This window comes from Melozone crissalis, unplaced genomic scaffold, assembly GCF_028551555.1.
Source record: "Melozone crissalis strain CALT ecotype California unplaced genomic scaffold, PUWL_Pcris_2 ptg000006l_1, whole genome shotgun sequence".
Lineage (NCBI taxonomy): Eukaryota > Metazoa > Chordata > Aves > Passeriformes > Passerellidae > Melozone > Melozone crissalis.
Window position 1 is genome coordinate 23,566,586 of NW_026535784.1, and position 26,366 is coordinate 23,592,951.

The 26,366-nt window shown below is 33.5% G+C and overlaps 1 protein-coding gene across 2 annotated transcripts in view; it reads left to right on the top strand.

The window, feature by feature from the left end:
* TUSC3 (tumor suppressor candidate 3) overlaps positions 1-26,366 on the top strand; it is a 108,659-nt gene that overhangs the window by 39,864 nt on the left and 42,429 nt on the right. For both annotated transcript variants that reach the window (XM_054295795.1, XM_054295796.1), the window contains exons 3-6: positions 5,425-5,542; positions 7,900-8,040; positions 8,592-8,732; positions 17,741-17,830. In XM_054295795.1, the coding sequence (XP_054151770.1) occupies positions 5,425-5,542; positions 7,900-8,040; positions 8,592-8,732; positions 17,741-17,830 (490 nt within the window). The remainder of the gene's footprint in view (positions 1-5,424; positions 5,543-7,899; positions 8,041-8,591; positions 8,733-17,740; positions 17,831-26,366) is intronic.

The window sequence follows — 26,366 nt, forward strand, 5'->3', positions numbered from 1 at the left end:
AAAGGGTATGGAAATCATATAAATTTAAAATGATGTGTTAAAATGCTGCATACAAAAAAGTCTTTGGGACACTAGATATTTAGATAAAGCTTTTGTATGTAAAAAATATCCTTTCAGTCAATTCTGTCTGAATCAATCTAGTCCTAACACACGAAGACTTCTGAAAGCCAGCAGCTATGTACATGTATGAGTACAGCCCATAGTCACACTTCTAGAGTTTTTTTCAAGGAAATTTTATCTTTATTCTAAAGCAGAACTCTTTCATCTACCTTTGTGAACAAACAAACAAGTTCCAGTTTTCTGATCTAAAAAAGTATTGAAAGACATCTGATGCCTTTACAACTGTGTTAGTGGTAGCAGAAATGTCAGTTTTTCTGTTGTCCCAGTTATTTAAGTCCAATATGACACAGCTGGTGTTTGGAAATGAAGTAGGAATAACTGATTAGTTATTCAATGTGCTCTCAAACAGAGCTGGAATGTATTTCTAATGGCTTAGGATGGGGTTTTTTCCATGCATGTTTGGAAATGTGTTTGATTAAACTGTTCTGATTCCAGGAAATTAAACTTGGTTAGTTTTAATTTATTTACCTGTTACTGCTGTTTTTGGTGTTTATATTCTTCAACAGTACACTGGAAGTAGATACTGGAAGTAGATACTGAAAGGCCCTTTGATGCACTGTGATGATGAATCAGTTTGGATGAGCAGGCAGAAATAATCTCACTCTAAATAGTGACTCCTCAGGATGTAAGACTAGCTTCTTTTTTCCCTGTGTCCTTAGGTCTCAGCTTAATAGTTTATCTCTGTTACCCACATCAGTCACACTACTGAAAAAATTACTTATGTATGTAAGAAGGAGAAAAAACCACATTCCCTCTGACAGGAATATCTTCATAGAGATGGAGGGACTGTTCCTCAGCCTGTACTTTGTATTGCATACAGGCAAATGGTAACTACTGGACTAACTTGAATGATTTTTGGGGGAAAATTTGCTGCCAGCTTCTGTGCCTTTCATCTTCTTGCATCTTGCAATCAGCTCCCTCATTTTATTATCACTACATTTTTCCAAAGGGATCAGCACCTTTTACCAGCCAGAATTCAGTGACCCCTCTGCCTCACTTGATTATTAGTATTTTCATTTTTACCTACAAAAGGGCTTTAGCTCAAGCCTGCTCATGCTGACTGTCCTCTGCATCTTCCGTTGTTATAATTAGCTCCTTTTTTGTTTGTTGCTGTACCATCTGACCACTCCATAAACACATTATATGAAGGCTTTTAGTTTAGTTTCTGAGCTCTGCTTCTCTTTTCTGACTGGCAGAAGCAACCATCTCTGCTTTGAATACAGGTACATGCAAGAGGTGTTTTGTTTGTTATCAAGCAGTTCATAGTTTTGTCTGGTTCATTTTTCAAATTCATTGCTGGGATATTTTCATTTAGAAAGGGATATCTGGGTCAGAGCAATAAGACTGGTCACTTGAGCTTTTCCCCAACAGCTGAGGCCCATCAACAAAAAGATGCATATTTTGTGTTAGTTTTTTTTCTTAGTGTTCCTTGAAAAGATAAGAAGAAAATGGAAAAATACATGAGAAGAAATTCCAAATAGTTTTATTAGCATCTATCGTATCAGTGAGAACTCCAAGAGGTTTTTTAATTCTGAAAAAAATAAACTAATTTTGTTGGTTTCTCACTTAAAAAAAATCTCAGAAGACATCAAATAGCTGATGCAAGAGTAGATCAACAGCAAGAAGAATTGTGGCAGTCAAGGAGCATCATCAGAAAGATGAAACAGGATCCAATGTTTTAGTTTTTTGTTAGCTGATAAAGAGTAGATAGTGAGAAAATCGTTGACAGGTCTCTTAAATGTAGTGAGACCTTTTGTTCCATGAAGGAATAGGAAATTTAGAACAAGCTTTTTAAAGTTCTGCAATTGCTTTTCCTGTGCACTTCAGGACCTTGATAGAAGTATTGATGAGTCCTGCTTAACAAGGCAGTGATTTTATACTTGGATCATAACAGACTCCTTATTCTTCCTGAGATCACAATTTTTTATTCTTTTACTTTGCAACTTCTACAGAAGAGGACCTCATAGCTTCTTTTCATCTACAGAATATTGAAAATTTCATGGGATGCTGTAAATAGAATAGCATAGATTTTAGCTTGCTTTCTCCTTTTATAGATACCTAGGTTGCAAAACCTGCATGGTTTTCAATGTGTTTATACTCTCTGTTGCATTTAGTTAATTTTCTGGACACATTTGTAGATTTTTCAGTGACGTGAGTCATCTTAAACAAAATCAAATCAGCATTCTGAATTTATTGTCTTCTTGACACAGAGAAGATGTCAAAATATGCATTTAGCCCTTTATTCCTTCAGTTTTGGGGAGCACCATTGCAAATAGAAACCAGAAGTTGTATTGGAAGTAAATTGCAGCACTGATCACAGTTCACTTTAAAAAGATGGATAAGAATTTATAAGTAACCTGGTAGTACATTCTGTGCCAACTGTACATTTTTAAGCATTGTACATACTGTGCCAGAAAAAAATGCTTTAATACTTTCTTTCTCAAATAATTCCATACTCTTTTATTCTTTTCCTAATATTCAGTTTGTGTTTTCCTTACTATAATGTCAGACCAATAGAATAAAATTATTCTCATTAAATATAGCTCAAGTTATACAAATCTGATTAACTGCTATAGACACACACATAATTAATCTTTTTAAATAAAACTTTTAATATTTCATGAGCACCTCTTGCATAATGGAAGAATTTCTGTAGAGCATTTGCTTAGCAGCTTACTTTCCAGTATATTGAATTTTCTGTGTAAATCTAATAGTAGCATTTCCTTTTGATCTAGCCACTATTTTCTGCTAGCTGGTCAATATTACAGTTGTTGCTAGCTCCTGTGTTACTATTATGATGAAATTCTAAAGAGGTGACTATAGCAGCAATAACATTCAAATTTTCTCCATCTATTAAAAAATCATGTTAAGAAAATGAGCAGTGCTAACATTATATTCTGTTGAGTTCAGACCAAGTGTAGTTCTTTGCTTTATTCCTTTATAGATTTTCACATAATTATTCTAGTAATTTTGTATAATTAACATTGCTTCCTAGAAACAAGCTGATAGAATGGATATGAACTAATTATAGAGATAGGTAGATAAAAACTTGACAGTTGATATTGTCAAGTTGATATCTGATAATTTAAGACTGAGTTTTTTCAGTCAAGTACTTATGCTTTTTACTGTTATTTTGTCTGAGAAGGATTGAACCAGTGCTACAAAAAGTTACTAATGTTATTCTATCAGAAATTTTTCAATTGGAAATGATATAGTGGTGTGTAGGATGATCTTCAGTTATGGGTGTGTGGTAATCCTTTAACTTTGTATTCCTGCTGCTCCTTGTTTCACTCTTTTCCACACCCTTCAGAGCTTCTATGAGGATGCATCATAGAATGGTTTGCTATTTTCAGTGAGAGGATGAAGTTGTGCTTTGAGTCTCTTACAAAAAAATGCAGTCTTTTGAAGAATAATACTTTAAATGTTACCCAATAATTCAGAATAGTTTAAAGATGCAAAATATATGGAGATCAATGGGGACAAGAGACCTTTCAAATAGTGGGGCCATAAGTGGAGTATCTAGATTTCCCAGAAATACTGTTTCATCACAAGTGAAAGGTAGATAAAGAAGAATGGTGGCGTCAAGATGAACTGATTTTCATCTTATTCTTATAATAAAAATGGTTCAGCTTAAATACAGCAGCTTTAACAGAAGAGTGCACTACAGATATTGCTTAAGATTTTACAGCATTCCTTTGATGTTGTCTGACTGCCCTCTTCAGGATGACAATGAATGTTTGTCTGCTTCATGATAATATCTGTTTCTAGAAGTAACCAATCTAATGCCTAAATTACTTCTTGTCTTTTTTTAATTGCAAACTGCCCATTGAGTAAGGGTGTTAAGTAGCAAATTTTAGAGTCAGGTAATAAGGGTGAAAGTTGAGTTTTATTGTGCTTCATGTTATTTAATTCTTTGTGGGAGTAAGAAATCATCAATTTTCATTTTAAGTCTTGGCATTTTATGATTTTTTTTTTTCATGTACAGTAGACTTCCTAATAACACACAACTGTGCTGGAGTTTGTATGTAATATATTTCATGTTTAAGGTTGATCTCAGTTATGGAGAAATGGGGAAGGTCTTATGATATCTGTGATCCTGTAATTTTGTCTTCCCTTCTTTGCTCTCTCTTATATATGTTTAGTGCAAAGTTTCTCTTGCAGCAAACAGATTTTTGAATTTACAGCTTTTAAATAGCATTCTGCATCATGAAACACATAGAACTGTTTTTCTAGAAACACTGTTTTGAAAAAAGCTGCAGAACACATTTATACTACTTCAAAATCTTATCATATGCAAAGCTGAGTTGTCAAGTTGTAAACCACTGGTTTGGACTCTACTGTGGATGTGATTAAACAGTAATATGGAAATTAGCAAAGGAGTCTCTCTAAATCAGAAAGTGTTGCAAGCATCCCTTCATTTTGGGGTTTTTTTCCCCTGGATTTTTGTTGGTATAGATTTGTCCTGTGGCATAACCTGTGGTTTTATGGCACTGTGTGGTTAGGGGATGTCATTGCTAGTATTATTGTCCTGGAATTCCCTTTGTCTTTCTCTTCTTCTTAGTAAAGTCAGAGCAAAATTGTTTGGTTTGGTTTGTGTTCTCTTTGGGTTTTTTTCGTGGATTTGTTGGTTGGTTTTTGTTTGTTGTTTGATTATTTTCTTTAGAAGAATATTTAGTAGCAAATCACCTTCTAGTGCTGATAGAAAAGATTAGATATTGTACAAAATCACCACATCTAGAACGCCTTTCAGAGAAATAGTCTGGAGTTTGTCATGCTGCTTATAAGCCTACTTTTTATTCCCTTAGGATCATTTCCCCAGTGCTTAGCAGTTTCTTTGGCTGTCCTATGGCTCTGCTATTTTAGGAACATACTGCTTTCACCGTTGTGTGTTATTTGTCCCCTAGTTTCAGAATTCCTTATGTATAGCTGTTTCTAGCAAGGATATCCTGATAGCACCCTCAAGGGCCACATAAGCATATCCTCACATGGATCTGCTAGCAGATCTATTTGAAATTTGCAACTCAGACCAGTCCTATTTACTGAGACTTTAAATATGGAAAACATTACTTTTTCTTAATATTATCTTGGGATTTCTCTTGTATAGTTTAATGTAACACATTTCTAATTTTGGAGGTGACAAATTTGAAACAGAAAGTTGCATAAGGAGCTGAAACTTTTTAGTTCATAGTATGGATGTGGAGAATGATACTGCAAATGTAATTCATCTAACCATTGCAGCTGATTGTAGGATTTTTTTGCAAGTGAATGGCATATGGATATACTTTTGTTTCTTTTTCTTAACAGGCAAGCTAATGAGGAATATCAAGTGCTGGCTAATTCATGGCGCTATTCATCTGCTTTTTCAAACAAACTGTTTTTCACAATAGTGGATTATGATGAAGGGGCAGATGTTTTTCAGCAGGTAAATGTTTAATACTGTAAAGCATTGTTGATTTTTACATGTCAATTTGTCAAATAATACAAGATAAATTAGTTGTTGTTTGCAGGTGTGTACCCCGGTTTTGTATACAGTTTCCTCCTGGTTAAAAACATAGCAGTTTCTTAAACATCAGTGAAGACAGACTCTACTAATAACCACTTCCAATATTTTCCAAGTGTAGTTTATAATCTTTGTTTATAGATTCCATTATATGTATATATATATATCAACTTTTTTTCTAGGCAGTTGTTTAGGCCATTTTTTAGAATTAAACACATTTTAAGTAACATTTTCATTTAAAGATTTCCTTTATTTTCTCCTTAGGGGAAAAAAAAGCTCTTTAGTATAAGAGCCTTTTAATTGCTTTTATGTAATGCAGTATTCTTCAGTTTCAGTAATATTTAGTCTGGAATTTCTTCAGGATAAAGAGAAAAGACTGTTTTACAATTTAATTGTTGGCTGTGAAGAATAAAAGTTAGAGAATAGTTTAAGGTCTGCTCTGAAATTGAGAAGTCAAGGAAAAAGTCATCTCTTGAAAATGAATACTGAATACTGGCATGTTATCTTTGATATTTGTCCATTGATTGAAGCTAAAAGTGCAGATCAGGAGGAGTGAAAAACTTTGAAGTTATCTGTATATTTTAAATACCTTTTGGTGAAGTTTATGACTTTAAATGTTCAGGGGAAAGATTAATATGTCTTTTTAAAACACTTACTTTAAATAGTTTAAATAGTGTGTTTAATAACTATTTTTACTTCTAGTTGAAATATTAGAATACATTGTGTAAAAATAGTTATTAGTGGCATAAGATTTTACTTTAAAAATTAAAGATTTTTTTGCTATAAACATTAAAGCTTTATAACCTATAGACTATATAGACTGGAGAACTTTATATATGTTGTAACCTGCATGGTTATAATAACACAAAATATTTTGTTTGACCTTTCCTTAAGCCAGTCAGCAGATGTTAGAAGAGTCCGGTTCAACTTATTCCTTGTATAACAGGGCACAAATTCAGTTTATTTCAAATGGTATGCATTTAAAATCATGTTTACATTTAGTCAAAATTGAGCATAAATGTGTAAGAGTTTTTTTTAGGAGATAGAGTGTTAAGAATAAGTTTTACCAATGACTATTTCAACGTGGATTTGAGGGAAATGCAGTTCTGACTTTACATTTATGTGTGCAAAGTCATGTAATACTGATGCCATAGCAAAAAAAACCCATAAAGTAATGTGATTTTGATTTTTGCAGCTTTTGCCATGTTTATAGAGAAATGATAAACCAGTTCCAGATCAGCTGCCTCCAAACACTGTACAATGTCTGGATGTTTCTGTATCTCATAAAATGTTTTATTTAACTATTTCACAGCATGTGTTTTAGCTTCCCTTGGAATATTTTTTATTTCCAAATCATTTCAGTAAAAAGGGCTATTTTTTTTTGCTTAGATGGAAAATATTTTATTAGTTGATAATTTCTATTGATAAATTCAGCTTTGTACTTGATTCAATATAAATTTTTGCTAATGTGGTGTGAACTTCATTTTTCAGGATATAAAAAAACCCCTTACTTCTTTATTTAAAAAGCTCCATATTGCATCAGCTTTAAGCATTACCCCTGATTTTGTTTGTTAATTTTCATTTCTTCTAGTGCTTTATTGCATGATTTCTGAGGTGGCCTGAATGCAGAGGAATTTTATATAGTGAAATGACATTTTCCTATACTACCTTGCAAATCTGAATTCAAAATTTCAAATAGCAAATGTATATGTAGGTCTATTTGTTTATCACCTTTGAGGATTTTTTAATATCCTGTGAATAGTTCCAGTGGCATCATCATATAATTAATAGTAACTTCTAGGGCAAGTTATGTAGCTTAAGCTAGTTATCCAGTCATTTTTGGATAACTTTTTTGGATAAAAAAGCCTAGTCACTGGTGGTTAGTCTCTTGTAGCCAAACACCATCAAGCTACTTTACTCCCATAGACTTATAAGTTAATATACTTTAATAGATTGGTTGGGTGCAGGATCTTTGTTTTACCAATTACAGGAAAGGTCTTACAATGTATGAGAAGTTTAAAGCATTAAGATACTCTTATATAGAAAAGCTTGTGGGTGAAACATTCTAAATAATTAAACATCTTGAAGAATCTACAGGAAGGAATATTGTGAGCACTCTTTTTGGAGGACTGTATATGAGAATATTTCAAAAAATGTAATATATGGAGGCAAGTGATATTTTTGTGCTAATTAGATTTGTGTTATTGAGGCTATTGCGGTGTTATATTTTGAGGATAAGGTTACTAATTTTTTTCCTGCTGTTTTTCCTGGTTTTGTAGCTGAATATGAACTCTGCTCCGACTTTCATGCATTTTCCTCCGAAGGGTAAACCCAAGAGAGCTGACACATTTGACCTGCAGAGAATCGGATTTGCAGCTGAACAGCTAGCTAAATGGATAGCTGACAGAACAGATGTTCATGTAAGTCTTTCAGCAATTCCAAAAGTGGAAGGTAAATGTATCTTTGTGGTTTGAGACAGGTTGACGATAAATTCCATCTTTCCTTAATAACTTTCTTTGTCAAGCAAGGGTTCCACAACACATTAAGAAAAATAACATTTTTGGTACTTGTGAGAACTTCTGCAGATTATATTCCATTCTTGCTTTGTTATAGTCTAATTCTGGATAAAAACAAGCAGTAATAATTAGTTGTTAATATATAAAATATGCTTTACAAAACTATATACAAAACACTTAGATTCAAAGGTAGCTGCTTTTAATTCAGACACAACCTACAAATCTTTTGAAGAAATAATCTTTCAGAGTTGCACAGTTCCAAACTAAACATGAATATTTTTCATGGTATGTGCTCATTAAAGAAAGTACTTTTTTCTTATTAAAGTATATTTAGGGACTAGTCTTGCTGACTCTGAAACCAGATTTCAGGTGCTCCATTGTGTTTGGTGCTCCACATGGAAGATGATCTGTATGTAAGCATTTATTACAATCTGCATTTGCATTTTTCCTTCCAGATTAGAGTGTTCAGGCCTCCTAACTATTCTGGTACAATTGCACTGGCTCTTCTGGTATCTCTTGTTGGTGGCTTGTTATATCTGCGAAGAAATAATCTAGAGTTCATCTATAACAAAACTGGCTGGGCCATGGCAGCTCTGGTATGCAGATTTTTCTTTACTAATATGCTTTTTATTGATTTCCTATCTTAGGGTATGTTTTTATTATTTAGAGGATAAAATAAAAGCAATTAAATTAGTACATTGTTCAGAATTATACTGTCAGAAAAAGATTCATAATCCAGATTTTGGGTCTAATTCACATAAGAAGTGAGTATCAGTTACTATGAGTGACTCACTGAAAATGAGAAAATTCTCTAATAGGTTCAGTTTTTTATTTGAATTTTAGTATGAAAATATTTTCAATAATGGTTACTGATGTTTATGGCTATGGTACAACTTGCCCTTTTTTGATAAAATCCAAAATGTCAATCAAATGTTTTAGCACAGATATTGATGTCAGACTGTATCAATTTAGAGTAATGAGAGGTTGAGAAAAAAAACACACACTTTTATGTCCTAAGACAGTGATAAAAGATCTGAGAAACAAAGAAAAAGAGGGCATTGTTTCCAAAACTGGTTTCAGTAATACTGACCTTAACATTCTACTGCTGACCTAAATGCGTGTAGGATGATCTAGAAGACTAGATCTACCCAAGTGTGTTTGAAATATTAGTCAACTCATTCCTCAAAACCATAAATAATGAATGAAGCTTGAATTTGCTCAATTGTGTATTGCACTGTGTTTATTTACATGGTGGTTTTCAAATAACTGAGTAGACTGATGAAAAATGGGGGATGTGCAACTTAGCTGTCTCAATTTTAAACTGGAAATAGCATTCAGGGATGGTGGATTTGTTACAGTGCATCCACAAGCACCCATTACTCTGACATCATTGTGACTGACAGAAGAGGAAAAATCTGAGGAACAGCATCCAATGCTTAATTTTTGGGGACATGGCATCAGAAGCATGAGTTTCAACCCTAGAATAGTATCTGTAATTAGTGAGTCCAGTCCAGGATTTTACTGTTCTAGTAGTTACATCAATGGAGAGCACTACTTTTTAGAAATTCATCGACCTTTTTTTTTGCAATATAAACAAAACTTTTATTCTTTTGACATTTAGATGATTATTTATTCCCGTGATCATTTTAAAGACTTCTCCACAACTTGTATCAATATGAATTAACCTTTCTTGAAAGGACATGGCTAGGATTTTGTATGGAATATATGGAACATCAGCATTCATGTTGTATTTCTCATCTAGGCTCTCTTTCCCAAGAAAGCTTGCACTGGGTGATCTTTTGAGGTCTCTTTCAACCTGGGCTATTTCATAGTTCTATGTGTTTTAGTTCTGCTAGACTTAGGTTATCATAAAACTGTTTCTTCCTTTTCAATATCATATTACTGGTTTGCTATTCTGCTCTGATTCAAAATTGTGACAAGATATCTTCTTTTTGTGGTACTGTCACCTGATGGGCCTTTGGCAGGCTTTATCTCATAAAGTCAAAGATAAAATTACCTAGTATCTGGTGAGTTCTAATTTTTATGTCTACATTATTAATAAGATATTAAGGAAAGCTCTTTGTTCTAAATTCTTTAATATTTGGCATTAATCTTGAATGATGGCTACTGATAATGCTGTTTTCTCTCATGTGCTGAATTACTAGTGTAGGAAAACATCTTTATTTAAGCAGTTTGTTAATCTACACCATACATTGAGGAAGGAATACAGAACAAGTTTTCAAATAAACCACCACTAAGACTACATTTCAAGTAGAATGAACATTGCTTTTGATCTAGGGAGCCGGTTCAGAATGTCTTCTCTGTACCAGGATGTAATTTGGAATATCCCAAGATCTAGCACAGAGTTTTGACATGTCTCTCCCGAAGTCTTTCATATTTAATTCCATGTATTTTTCTAGGTTATTTTTCAATGATAATGCTTTCTAAAGATGCTCTACCACCAGTTAGTCTCACATTTGATATGTATCAGCCTTTTTTTTTTGATTTCTAATTTTTAGCAACAACCTGACTAAAGCAATAATTATTGCAAGAAAATAGATACTTGTGTCAAAAAATCAAATAAAGATATGTAATCAGTGCTATTTCCTTTGTTTAACCATGCACTCTATCTCTGGGGACAACAATTTCATCTCAATGTCATACCTCAGACTTTTCAGATAAAAAGTTTGTTTCAGTGTTTTGTGGAATTGGTTTTTTTCTCTTGCAGAGGTTAAAAATGAGTCCTTCAAATCATAGAATCATTCTACTACAAGCTACAGTAAATAGTAGAAGATGTAATAAAATTGAGAAAATGAATGCATCAATTTTTTCTTAGAATGTTTGCTGTTCTCTTTAGCAGAGGCTGAAGAGTTTGCATCTGAACATGACTGCTAATTGCTGTGTAGAAAACCTATAATGACATTCAGTTGAACTCTTGACGACAGATCCAAACGTAATCAAATATTGTAAGAAATGTATTAATGTAATTCAGTAATTGTCATCTTGCTGATTGTACAGACAAGCAAGTAAATAAAATGGCATTAATGCCCTATATTGTGCTAATACTTTTCCCTGTAAAATTCTGTTTACATTAAAAATTAGTAGCACTTAAAGGATGTTTTAGGAAGTGGTCTTATATCTGAAAGTATGTTGTAATTAATCATGGCATTGAGCCAATGCTTTACTATTTCAATTGGTACTGTTCTGACTTCACAATGTAGTAAAAGCCCCATACCCTGTAAAGTGATGGTTTAGCAAAGATCATACATTTACCAGAAGTCCTTTCCTTTTGGTTTTATTCAGACCTGCACAGACATACACGTTAATTTTAGAACTTCTTTTTGGTGGAATCAGCAGGGACTCCTGATTGCAGGCTTTTGGACAGATGACCTCAGTTAATGACTAAAATTTGTTGTGATTCATAGAAGAAAATGGGCGGTCACTAATATTTTATATATATATATATATATATATATATATATATATATATATATATATATGTATGTTTATGTGTGTGTGTGTGTGTGTATTATATAAAGTAATAATATATTCAATATCATGTAGTTATGATTCTCTGACATAGTGCTTTTTTTCTACCAGTAAACTTAGAGCTTCTTTTTTTGATAAAAGCTCATTAAAAGGAAAAATTGATAAGATGGTGTCTAGTTAAGGAGAGAAAGTAATGCCTAGGAAAATGCTTGTTATGAAGGGTATAAATAAGTAATAAATGTTTAATTATAAATCATTATGTTCTTCATGACTATTTTTTTTACTTTTTGAACTTTCAAAACCAAGTTAAACAGAAATCCTGGCAAGATATTTAAAGGCTACACAAAGCCCACATTTTCAGCAGGAGTGTTGATAATTATTTTGCTCCTTATTGGCTGTTGTTTTTTCAGATGGTATAGAGCTGAGAAAGCACAAAAGCACTTTTCTAAAAGCTTTAGGTTTGAGTTTTAAATTCTTTTTGGGTGTACTGCTAGGTGGCTAGTATTCATTAAACATAGTCAAAATAACATTTTAAAATTCCAACTGAAACCTTTTCATAGAGATTATGGCGTTCAGTGACTGAAAACTGTATCATTGCAAACAGAGGACTCTTTGTTTTCTTTTTCTTGCTTTGTTAGAGCTTCTCAGTTTCCTATGAGCAGTTTTCATGTTCTCAAATCTTAAAAAGGAAACGGTGGTTACTTTTCATTTAAATGAAAAATGGATTGTGTCACTCTCCCTGATTGAATGATCTGTTGCTAAAAATTAGAAGAAAAAAATTCTCAGCATAAAGAGTCTGTGCTGTTTTGACAGAGGATCCCAGAAATGCTAATTTGATAATTTCCTTGGTATAAAAATGTTGTCTCACAGACAGTATTTCCAGTAGTGTTTTAGAAGAATATTTAGGAATGCAGTTTTTAATGATGCATCTAGTTTTGATAGACTTGTAGAAACAAGGCCACAGGTTTAATCTCACACATTGATTCCAGTGCCAGCTCACACAAGACCATCAAATTGGTTTTGCCCTCAGCATGAGATTGCACCACAGCTATATTTGTGGTTTCATCCCCTCATTGAAGCACTGCAGGCTCTGGTAGTATCTTGTATGCCTTAGGCATTTTCACTTGCAACATTACCCAGAAGAGTTTTAGGATGGCAAACCAGGATGACTCGAGTCCCAGTACATAATTTCTCAAAATACGTCTTTAGAAATCACATGTAAAATTTATCCCCTAGCTTATTTTGTGCTTTAATTCAAAATCTGCTATTCATCTATGGATATTTTTCCCTCTGACATGCCAATACAAAGATGACAAAGGACTTCAGTCCTTAGATATTTGCAGACTCCTGTCCTTTTATGCTGGTAGCAAGAAACAATCCAGACTCTTCAGGATTCTTCATTTCTTAAGCAGAGAGAAAAAAAGGTCAGATGGTATAAACTAGGCAAGGTTCTAACAGTTTAGATAAGGAATTGCTTCATTTTAGACAACAGTATGTGTGCTGAGAGTTTCTGTTCTGTTAACTAGACTGTCTTTTGACAGCTTTTTCTTTACCAGGCTGTTGTTTTCTGCATGTAATTTTCAGTTTTACTTTATGTGTATATTTGAGATTTGCCTATATACCTGTGGAATCAGTGAAGACAAAATCTGTGCTCAGATTAGAAGGCAGCTTCCTAGGATTTAGTTCTCTTGGGCAAAATATGACAGGTCACTTGAATGAGGAGACACGGTGTGTGTTTCCTGTTCTCATAACAGTTAATGGGTATGAGAAATATGTACTCTGTGGATACCCTCCCCAGTACTTGCAGCACATAGTACATTCATCAGCAGTTATTGGTCCAAAGGAGCTTGGAGGGTCTTATGGCTACTAGTGACTTTTTCACCCCTTTCTGGAAATGAGGATGAAAAATTAATGTGCTTTATTCAAAGATAAACACTAGAACAGGGTTTTCTCTGTGTGGCTAGGTAGGCATCCTAAAGAACATCAATAAATTCTGATTGTTAATTTCCTTTTTTTCCTATAGTTAGAGGTTTTAGAGATGTAAAATTTAAATATACAATTCTCTTTGCTCCTGTTTTGCACTCTCTTCTTTAATTCTATATCTCTTATTGGAGAATCTGATAAGTGATGGATTTAGAAATGGATTATATAGTTCATAGCATGAGAGCCTTCACTGAGTGCAAAAGCAAGGCTAAACTGGATAAGAAAGGATTACATTTCTTTAAAACAGTAATTCTGAAATGGTTAGAATTTACATATACAGAACAATGTAGAAATAAAGTGTAGAACTAGCTGTCATTCATTTTTATTGAACCTATGCTTCAATTTAACTATATTCATAAATGAATCTAAAATTTCATTATCTTTCTTACATTACAGAGTTTCCCATGTTCTTGAGTCTAAACTTGCAAAGAAATCTCATTATTTTTGTTTTGTATACTATCTGCTAATAGGAAGCTTCTCTTCAAAAGGCATACTAAATGACTTTTTAAGTCTCCAGTTTTGTTTGATGAACTAGCAGACAGTGTTAAACAAAACTTGGGCCTTTGAGAAGGGGATATATTAAACACAAATAAATAATTTGCAAGGTTTGCAAGACCAAGAAGTTGAGATACTCTGCTTATGTGCCTGTGAAGTTGTGTCTTGCTTGTAATTCAGTGTTCTGCTGGGACTCTTGGTGCTTAATTTATCTTTTATCTGTTCTTAGAAACCTTGTGATTTACACACAAATGCACCACGGGTGAGCTTAAAGGAGTCTCCCCCTTAGTGAAACTTAAGGATAGAAGCCATGAAGGAAGCATCACTTGTAATTTGTTAACAAGGTCCTGCAGTGGATCCATCTACACATGGAGTGTACTCACCTAGAACACCACTGTTTGGCTACAGAGCCGAATACTCTGCTTGCTTTTATCATTTAGATGCAAAATAAGCTATCTAAATCTGGAAGCTCTTAAAATAGCATAAACCCTGAAAAATATCCTGAACTCCATTGATAAGTCAGGTGGCATGCAGCAGCCAGTGGTGTTCTTGGGGTCTGAAAAGGAAAAAGAAGGAGCACATAGTGGAAAGGTGTTTCTGTAGTCTTCCTCTCTGTAGAACTGCTGAAATACAGACTCTACTATGGAAAAGTAGCATTGTGATCAGAGATAAGTGCTCAACTTGACTCTTCTCCTTAACTCCAGTTTTCATCCTTTGAACTTTGACAAGATCCAAGAAAACTGCAGAAAGGCACAATTTCTCTGCATATGAAAGTAAATATGAACAAGTTGATAATTTGTAGGAATTAATTTGGCAAAGTTTCTAACTGGGAAAAATCAACTTGCAGTAAGGGTTAGTTTGGAAATATTTGGATCCCAAAGTATAGGATCCTATGGAAAGTATGCCATTTGGAATGGCAAACATTGTTTATCAGTGTGAATTACAGATGCACTTATACTTGACATTTTCCTCTCCCCACTATTGTGTCTCCTAGTTACTTTTCTTGCTAGATATTATACTGTCTCACAATGTGGTATTTAAAGCATGAAAGATCTTCAGTAGTTTGGGAGATTTATAATTTATAAAATATTTGACTATATATAAAATGGGGTACAGTCTTTTTTATCTTTCCATATGGAAGCAGATTTGGCCCTAGAGAATATAAATTGCAAACAGTATAAATTTCAAAATGAGAAAAATTTCTTCTCATGGAAAACACACTTTCAGAGAGGCACAGTTTGTGTACTCCATGCATCTGTTATCTTTCAGTGTTTGACTTTTCAGCTAATTTTTTGCCTTTCTAAATATCTTTCACATAACTTTTGATACTTTAAATTTCTACACTTTTGTGCTTTCACATAAGCTATTATGTGAATCATCACCAAAATTGCAGTATAAATTTCTCTGCTGAAACAATCTGCAAGGTATAGAAATAACTATGTTACTCTTCTCCCAGTAATGTCACTGTATACTCTTTTCATTTTGTTGCATGTTGTTAATAAAAACACAATCCATTTGCTAGCAATCACTACGAGTATGTCTTCATCTGCCATGTTAGTTTTTATGCTGTTACATTCTTAATCCTGTTCAAAGCAAAATGAAACACATTTTATATTAAAAATAACAACTTTTTCTTGTAATTAAAATTGTAGCACTACAGCAAAGTTGTAATTAAGCTGTATTTGACAATGTATCTTTTCTTTCTATTACAGGAGAAGTCTCATTAATAACACCACAATTAAATCATTCTGGATGCATTTCTTGATATCTTAGCATTTCTCTTATGTCATGGCTAATCTTCCACTGTTCTCTCTGGATCTGCAGATCATTCTTTTGCCTTGGGGTGATGTGGTATTATGATGAGTTGTCAGCATTCCATGGTCTTAGCTAGGAGGAGTATGATGCTGCTGCTTTCTTTCTCCTTGGTTTAGGGTGCACTTGGGGCTATTTCATGCTTTGTGCTTCTTCACTGATCTGCAACAAAAGTTTACAGGGTAATTCGAGGTGATCAGAATTTACAGGGTAAATCGAGGTGATATTAGATATGTTGGATGCTTTTCCGTTGTTTTCTTTGTTAGCACTAAAACTGTTTTCTGTGTGCTCCTATGTCTGTGTTTCTTTATTCACTATTGTAATATTTATAAGATCTCCAATGTAATCCTGTGCATCATTTCTTGTCATTCCATACTGACACTGTGTTTACACTTCGGCTGTCTCTGCTGTCACCTCATCACTACTGTAATGCATCAATATATTAGTCCTATCTATTTCTTCCTAAACAGCAAAGGGGGAAAAAAGTAATATGCCAATGTAATGTTAACTGGTTATGGTCACCCAGTCTTTGGAAAAATTGCTGTTTTAGCTAAATAGGTGCCTCCCCCCACCCCCACCCCCAACAACTGCCTAATAGCAACAGCAAAAAAAACCAAAAAACAACCCAACAAAAAAGCCACCCAAACCCCAAATGACAACAAAACCCAAAGCCAGGAAAACCAAGACAAATTTGAATACAGTTTGACAAGATTCCGTAGTAAGGCCTTGTTGTCATTTCTAGAGGTAGCAATGCTGCATTTAAAGAGATACAGAGCTACACTAGCTTATGTTTACTTCAGAAGCATGTTACAAAATGTTTTTTAAAGAAAACACTCTGAAGGGTTTTAGTAAACTCTGGTTTAGTCAGTCACTATGGTACAAAGTTTTACATTCATGATCCATCTGCCTTTATGGCGTGATCCATCTGCCATATTTTTATGTCTTTATGATGCTATTTGGAATATTGATGTACAGTAAAAATGAGCATGTACTGAACTTAAAATGTAGCTTTTGTAAAGATTATCTACACTGATAAAACAAAAGACATATCTAGATGATACATGTTTCCTATTTCTCTCACTTGGTAATCCAAAATACTGTACTTTCTTTTTAAAATAGTCTTAATGACTCTTGGTATGACTGGTGTTTGTCATGGATATTCTACAGTATGATCTTCTACAAGAATTAAGGTCTGTTTTTACAGTTGTCACACATCCCTAACCTAAACTCACACTTTTTTCTGTTGGGAATTTTCAACCTTTCCAGCAAATCAACCATTGCTATTTGTCATAGCTAAAATGAATCACAGTCATATAGGACACATAATGAGAATTTCATAAAATATGACAGATTTTTTTTTAATAACTGGCTTTTTTCTATTACTTTATGTATAATTTCAGACACGTGAAAACAAGAGGGCAAGATAAATATTTGTGTAAGATTTAGAGGCAGAAATATTTTCATGGAAAGTTGTATAAATGTTGAGTACTGGTTTCCAGAACATTTGCAATGAATGCCTTCTCCTGCTGCAAGTACTTGTTGTCATGTAAATGTGTAAATATGGTGTATAACTTTTGGGTTATTTTAAGTGAGATTTGGAAAATCTGGCTTGAGGTAAGTAATTTTCAGAATGGTAGAAGTCATTAAGAATTTTATGAAAGTAATGCATCTGAAGATACTATCCTAAAATTCAAATAAAGGTAGATGCTGTGTCTGGGTAGTGAAAAAATTACATATCTAAAGCAAGAATAACCAGCAGAATGGTTTTCTATTCAGTCCTTCACAGTAAATTAATTAGTATATTGTTTTTCTTTTTTTTTTCTAGTGTGTTGTATTTGCTATGACATCTGGTCAGATGTGGAATCACATCCGTGGACCACCATATGCACACAAAAATCCTCAGAATGGACAAGTGGTGAGTTGGTTATTTTAGTTTTATTTTGAGGGGAAAGGATGTGTAAACAGTCACTTGCTACAGTGAGCCTACAATTGCAAAATAATTGCAGGCCCCTAGGTCTGTATGAAAGTCTGTCAGAATCTTAAATGTTTCAAGCAGAGTCTCTTTTGGAATTTCAGATCTTTAGAAGGTGCCACCATCTCTGATTTGAGCAATGAAATGAGTGGTTGTGTTGTTCAAACTTCTCTCTCTGCAGCTCCTAGCAGTAGTGAATGTGTTAGAAATTGTTTCATACCACACAATTCCTGCTGCCCAAAGGTAAATATTGATGTTGTGTCTTTTTGTAGGGATGTGCTTCCTCACACAGTGGAAAACAAATGGTTTGTTTCCTACATTTAGACTACACAAACCTTTTTTTACATAAACCTTTGAGGTTTGTAACCTCTTACCTTCCTTTCCCAATCATTTCAGTTAGAAAAGGAGATGCTCATGTGCTTTATACCATTTTCCATCATGTCTATAACTCTTCCACTACCTTTTACAGAAGGCTTTTTCCTGTATCTCTGTGCTCCTGTAATTTAATCTCTTTATCAGCTTTACTAGGTAGTTACCATTGACTCTTGACAAAATTACTTTTATATCCTGCTACTGCTGCCTACAAAGGATTACTTTATTTGCTTCTCCCTGCTCACAAGTTAACAAATGTTCATCAGATCTCAGAAGAATAAACTCTCTTTGCCTATTGGGATAGTACAAGTGACCTTGGCTAGTTCCTAATCACTCCTTGTTATTTACCACTTTTAAAGCAATTTCTTGAGATGGAATCTACAAAACTTGTAATAACCAGGAAGATTTTTTTTTTTAATAATTCACAATCCATTGAACTATTTTCTGTTTTGTCCATCACTAGTTAAAGGAAACTGTATTTACATCTTAATGAAAAGACTTATTTTAAACCCTCTTTTTGTCATATCTTAATTGGAGTAGGAAAAAATGATGGTTTGAAATTAATTACTGATCTGTGTTTTATCAGGAATGAAGCAGAATATTGATGTCATAATAGAACAGGATTTCATCTGTGAACTTTGTTATTCAGATATAGATTTGATGATGCATAAATAATCTCAACAAAATGCTGTTTATGAAAATTTGGAATTTTTCATTACTGCCTTGCAGGAATAAATTTATTACACTTTTCAGTGGAGTGACAGAAAGAAGAAATATTGACTACAAAGAGCACTGTTTGTGACAAATTATTTTTTACCATATCCAATTTTACACACATTGCCTGTCCTAAACCCTTTTTTGAAGTATACTCTGCATTTAAGAATTTTAAAATATTCCTGAATTTCTGCTGGCTTGTCTGGATTTTCAGAGTTTGAACTCATATCCCACAGGTTTCAAGTGCTGCTACTTTGGGAATGTTAGAACACGCAGCTAAGTAATGGAAATAATGGCAAAAATGATTTTAAGTTCTAGATACTAATATATTGTACTGGTCGAAATGCATTCTTTTCTGGCTCTGATGCTTTTTATGACTTCAGGTAAGTTATTTGTGCCTCTGATTCACCTGTCTCTCCTTGTTCATATGTGTCAGTGCTCTGACTGTTTTGTATGTGACAGTAAGTAAAACCAGTTAGATTCTAAGAATTAGAAGAATAAATGCAGGATTACCAAGATCCTGCTTTAATTAAGCCATCACTGACCAGTATAGTTGTCATTTAAAGCTCTAACTTGAGAAGTGTTAGAAGCTTAATAAGTAGGCTATAAATCCTTACCTATTTGACATTGTGGTTTGTTTTTTTTTTTTTTTTCCTTCAAATAACACTTGAACATTTTCCTGTTTCATTTTTCTAACACTTATCTATGTTTCTGTGAATTTGAAGCAATAAATCTACTTATCTAGCCTTCTGTGAGATTTATTCAACCATGATAATTCACTGTAACACTTTGGGAATTGTCACTAGCTGCTGTCTTTACCTCTGGATGAAATTTAACTCACCACTTTCTTTCCAATGTCTAGCATTTAGTAACAATTCCAAATTCTCATGCCAAGTTTTTTCAAGGATTAATTGCATGTAATACTCTGAAACTTTGTTGACAGTATTACCACGGAGATTCCTGGTTTTATAAGGATGCATGGAATAGCTCATCAGGCTTAATAGTTTTATTATTAGGTTCAAAATTATGGATTCTAAGTTTTTCTTATTTCATATAAGTTAGTGGTTCAGTTCTATACTAGCCTGATATGCCAGCAGACTTTGAAAATGGTAATACTCTGTCTTTATAAACTGTTCTTTGCCTCAAATATCTCCTATTATATGCTTTGTTCTTGCTGTAATTTTAAATGACACTTAATTTGTTCTTAAATTCCTGGGGGTTTTTCAAAAGATGAAAGGACATCTGTTTCCTTTGCTCAGACAACACTACTTACTCTTGCCAGTATCTTGTGCACGTAACTTCACCAGTTCTTAAAACTTGGCTTTTGCGTTGTGTTTATGATTTCCTGAGCCACTTTAACTGCATGACTGTAGTCTTTGAAGCTTTGAAATATTTTTATATATTTCTGTGTGGTCTGTTCTATAAAGCTGATGGTCTCTCTTATTGCAGTTGTTGTAGGTAGTTCCTTCATTCCCTACTGCTATCAGCTAATTTCAGGGTTTGGGTCCACATAGAAGAGCATCCATTTTTATGTAGAAGGCTGAATCAGACAGTAACATTGTTTTCTATTTCAGTTCTGGTTTAGGTTTATGAAACTGTGCTAGTCTTCAATCTTGACACGTACTTGATTTCTGTTTCATTTCTAGAGTTCTCCATCTTTTGCCAAATAATCTGTTTAGGATTGGGCCCTTACTGACTCTGTTATTCTAAAATCTGAACCTGTTTTACTGGGACTGAGAGTGACAATTAAACATTCTGTTGGTGTCTGTGTGTAAAGCCTTGTGAGACTTCTGATTTTTATTCAGAGCTTGACCTGTATAGAGCTGGTGGTGAGAGAAGTAGAAATGGAGAAAGCAATTACATGGGTTTGAGCCTTCTCTAGAGGTAGCTCTGCTGCTATTTAATCGACCTAACAGCAAAGAATTCTCACTAGATTTTCATCAACTTTTAAACAAATAGCAGCAATGGCTAAGAGAGCATTTATGTATATCTGTCCATGAGTTAGCTGCCCTTTTTATGATGATGATGATGATGATGCATACAAATTCTACAATTTTTACTGTGCATTATGCTCAAGATTGCATCTTTAAAATGGTTGGAAGTTTGCTCTAAATGAGAACAGGGAAAAGGACAAACTTGATCCAAAATGCTGAATTAACATGGTTTCCAAAGCTCATAATTTTCTTACCTTCTCTTAAAAAAAAATTATTAAAAGTTATACAAGTTTCTGTGTGAAGTGGAAAATATGGTATTTTATTATCAGATATTAGGTGGTTTTCTTGTGTAAGTTGATGCTTTATGAAATGGACAATAGTATTATTTGCCACTATATTAATTGGATTTTTTTGATTGTCTTATATTTAAAATCTTGTTGAAATTCCTTAAGTATAACACAAGTTGTGTCCTTAGGAAGTAGTTTGTATATTAAAAGATCTTTTACATAAAACACTTTTTAATATCACATTAAATACAAATATTTGTTTAACTGTAGATTTTATAATTCCTTTTTTTTCCCCCAGCTTACCTTTTTTAGTTCTATAACCACTGATCTTTACTCACTTCTTTTGCTGATACAGTTATGTAGTAAGCTCTATGTTTCTGAAATTAAATGAAAAATATATTTGACTGCTGGTATATTTTTTTCACTTGTTAGTAAAAAACAAAGGTATTCTGAAAAATTTATGCTAATAATATTAGGATTCTTAATTTGCTCTATCCTCCACTGCTAAGCAGGACAAAATGTCACTTACCAAGGTTAATTCTTCTACAGTTTCTGATAGGAATCTAATTAAAATCTATGGAATGTTTTCTTGAAACATTTTTAAATAACAACTCACCCTTTCAAGCTCAGTCAGTCGCATTAAATTCATTGTCCTTTGGCCTTCAGTGTATCTGGAAGCATGTTTGAAGTAAAGTTTGCCAAGATTGTCTTTGTAATGCCTGACTTTTAGAAAAGTAGCCACATTGATGGTAGTAGTGCAATACAGACAAAAGTCACTTTATTGTGTGATAAATTATTTTGTTTGTCTTGCTTCCAGATAAAAAAAGAATTCATACAGGTTATTATCAGTACCTAACATAAGGAATCCAGACTGGCCTGGCTTTTACTGCAGCAATATTTTGATGCATCTGTTTCCACTAATCACAGCACTTTGTCTTGTTAAAAATATATCTTAATATTTTATTGGAATAGCCACTTATTTATAATGGCATGCTGGATTGAAATGAGGAGTGCATTGCTTATGAGTTTTTTTAATGAAATAGCTTTCCTGTTGTTATCAAAGCAGTGAGCCTATTCAGAAGCTACAAGAAGTAAAGGGTTTCTACAGCTTTTAAATGAAATTTCTGTCATGATTTAGTCAAAAAAGTTATCAATTGGCAGTGCAAGGTTTTTAAGATTCAAGGGTGATTGTATCTGGCATTCTGTATAGCCTGTGTTTCTACCTTGACATTAGAAAAGGGAAACCTTACACAGTATTTGGTACTCTTTTTTTATTGTGGGAAGAATTTACTAGAATTTACTAAAAGCCATTTACTTTCATTTGGAAGAACTGTTTTCTGCAGAACAGCTCTTATGTCAGAAATCAGGGAGGCCTCAAATACATGAATTTTTGAGGTATCTGAAGATAGAGCAATAATGCAATGCAGTAAAATATACTTTAAGGCACAAAACCATTATGGCACATGGGAATAACTGGTTCATGTTCCTCTGTTGCTAACAGAACAAGAACCATTTTTGTAAAGCCAGCTTAAATGCCACGCAGGAATGTAGTTTTTCTGTCTTCCTGGACTTTACTGGTTGTGGAGATGTATATGGTAAGAGCCTTATCTATTAAAACAATTAATAGGTAACTTTGAAGATTGTGTAGTCTGGCTGTTTGCTCAAAGGTTGCTCTTTCTCTTAGACAAAGGGCTTTGTCTAAGAGAATTTTCAATGTCTCCATGGTTAGAGATTTCCCAACCTATTCCAGTGTTTAACCATCCACAGAACTTTTTTTAGTTTTACCTCTTAATATATTTTATCTTTTGTTTTTAATTTCCCTCAGAAACAGTCATGCTGAAATTTATCTTCCTCTTCAGTAAAGCTGATTTAGCTGAGTTCTTAATTAGAATTTAATGTTGTCTTTAATAAAATTTGGACTTGGATGAGTGGTACAGCTTTTGAGAGCTTCTAACAGCATACTTTTAAGTGACACTATGATATCACTACAAAATCCACACTGAAAACAAGAAAAATATTATGCCTGGAGTAGTCAGAGATGTTTCTCTGTATAGATTCTGATCTCTTAATAGAGCCATGCAGATATTCTTCTTGTACCTATTAAACAATTGTTTTCTTCTAAAATTGAAGAAAACAATTGTTTAATAGGTACAAGAAGAGACTGGGGGAGGCAGAGGAGAAGAAAGAACCATATTTTCCATGTTGTGCAACACCATTTTTCGCTCTTTTTGATCGATTATTTTGTTTGATTATTTTATCTATTCCCTGTAAAAATATATTCAATATAATGGGTGCAAGATTCTTTTCCTGAAGTAAAATTTCAGCAGTTGGGAATTGTCTTGTGAACTTCTGAGAAAGTCTCAAAATATTTTCTATCCTGCAGAGCCTTCTAGAGTTGGTGAGCTCTTGCCTTTCCATACAGTTTTGCTAGTTGGCTCTAATGCTGTCATTTCAGTGTAACAGATTCACTTCTCTTATGCCTGTGGACTATGCCAAGAGAAGGAACGTGCATTTGAGTGTGTTAATGTAAATGAAGCAGCATACTTCAGGTACTCCTCCATGGACTAATTCACCCAGAATCTCTGGTTCAGAAAGATACCCTTTTATTGTTGTTACCCATTTTTATCATGGTTTTTTATTGAACGTAAGGAACTTTTGGTTGGGTTTATATTTTTGGTTTTGTTTTCTTCTTTTTTCCTGCAAGACAAAAATTATTTTCTACATGATATTTTATTAAATATAAAATGCTTTTTGCATGTTTTCATGCAAATTATTCACCTCTGCTGCCAGCATTAATTCCTTTCTTTGGCTAACTTTTCAGGTTAACTGACTTTTACTGAAGGAAGGTACAGTAGAAGAAGACATAAGGACTAAATTAAAATTAAAGGACTAAGGACTAAATTAAAAGATAAACTATAAGATTTTGTACCTGCAGTCTCTTCTTCTGCCTTCAAAGGCAAGTAGGGTGGTACTATATGCCTCACCTATTAGATATCAAATATTTCTGAGTTTCTGAAGATTAAGTAGCAGTTTATATGGGGTTTTTTTCCATTTTTCTTTTCTTTGAATCATTCATAAGACTTTTAATTTTTTTTATTTCTAGATGTTGCCACAAAGTATGTAGATATATGTCGCAGTAAGGGGTAGACACATAAACCTGCTTTCCTTACATATTTCCTTGTTTTCCTTACATATTCTTTTGAAGCATCATAAATATTTTCAAGGTTAATGATGCTGCAACTACTGTTATTTGTTCCATTAGGTTTGAGATTTAAAATAGTCCTGCTCTTGGTAGTTTCCTTTTTTTGTTCCCCACTTCTAGCAACAAAACTGAATTAAGATTAAACACTCTGAACCCTGGTAGCTGAGGAATCAATTTTGACTTCATCTGGTGTGCTCAGATAGGCATAACCTATTCCTACACTAAAATTAAAATAGAATAAGCTGGTACTTGGCAGCGTTATACATATGAACAGAATGTGAAAGTAGGTGCTCTGGTAAAGGCAGGGGTTGACTCGTGGGTTCAACTGTTTTTGTAGTTGGTTGGAGCAGAGGAGGAGTTGGTGGTGTTTGTGACTTCTGTAACAATAGACCTATTCAAAGCAACTGTGAAAATCAACTTGAAGGAGGAACATGTTTGTATTCCTTTTTCTTTTGGCACAATAATACTTCAATAGCAGAAAAAAGTTTTTTCTATCTTTAGAAGAAACAATGAGAATCTATCAATAAATTAAGGACCTTGTTTCCTGAGTCTTTTGTATTTTTCAGATTAGTAATTTATCTATTTTCATTGGTTGTTGTTGTGCTTCTGTTTATTCTAATTATTGTAATTATAAAAGAATTTGGATGTATACATATATACTTTTGTCTTCTCAGTAGTAACTGTAAAATATCCTGGAAATCTGAAAATTGTTTTGCAAATTCTATAAAGTTTTTGTTACCAGAAATACCATACAACATGTGTTATTAATATTAAAGCATTTTGCTCTTCCATTATGTCCAAAGGACATGTTCAAGCTAAACTATTTGGTGAAAAGTTTGATTTATATTAGTTCCAATTAGATCTTGCTCAAGAATTGCTTACATGGCTGTTGCATTATAAATGCTTATATTTAGAAGCAGACATTGCTAAGTCAATTGTCTTGCTATGTAAGCAGCAAGCAGCATTTCTCAAATAAGTCACCAAAATGTTTGTAAGGGAATTACTGTTTTTAATCTGCTTTGTCCTTATTCTTGGAGTATGGGGAGGACATAATTTAACTTCTACCCTGATTTCTGGTCAGCATTCAAACTTCTTTTATGTCCACATTGTTGAGAAGCAAGTTCACAAAAGGAGTAGGCTTTACCCAAGCTTTACAACAAGGAATTATTTTTGTTTCACACTGGCCTTTAGGCACACACATATCTGTCTGTCACTTAAACAGACATTGCAGGATTATAGCCCATCTTTGGAGAGTTTGCTTGTAACAGCTATAATTGATCTGCTCTTTAAAGATTTCAAAGGCATCTTTGTAAGCTAACATTATGTACATAAGTGGGTTGAGGAGCAGATTTTGTGTGCATCACCTGCTCTTAGTATTCAGTACTCAGAGAATCAAACTTTCATGTTTATTTGAAATAGACTGTAGTTCTTCTGTATATGTTTGTACTTAAAAAAGAGGCCTTTTTCACTGTTCCCCATAGAAGTCAATCATTAATATTTAAACCAAAGCTGTTAAAGGCTGCAGCTCTTCAACTTAACGTACAGTGCAAATTAAAAAGAATTCTATACTGACAGACTTGCAAGTCTAGCTTTTGAGCAGAAAACAAAAGCATGAAATAATCTCCTTCATGTTTACAGGTCCTGGGGTCACTTAGCGTAGCAAAATGCTCTACATGAAATAAAAATAGCACTACCATTAAAAGAAGGAAGTTGTCTTCATTTACAGTCTCTCACACTCCTAATATGGGTTAATGGAATGAAAGAAGAACTTGGTTTATGTTTTTTTTTTTATAGTTAATGTTCTAAAACATATTTCAAAGAAGAAAATGTATTCCATAGTCCATATTAACCATAGTAATCCCTATCAGATATATAAAAGTAGGAATTTTTTCATAGTTTTTGGTGTGGCTAAATACCAGTCATTGAAAAACAAAAATTTCAGAGTAGGTCTTATTATTGATGTTTTATTT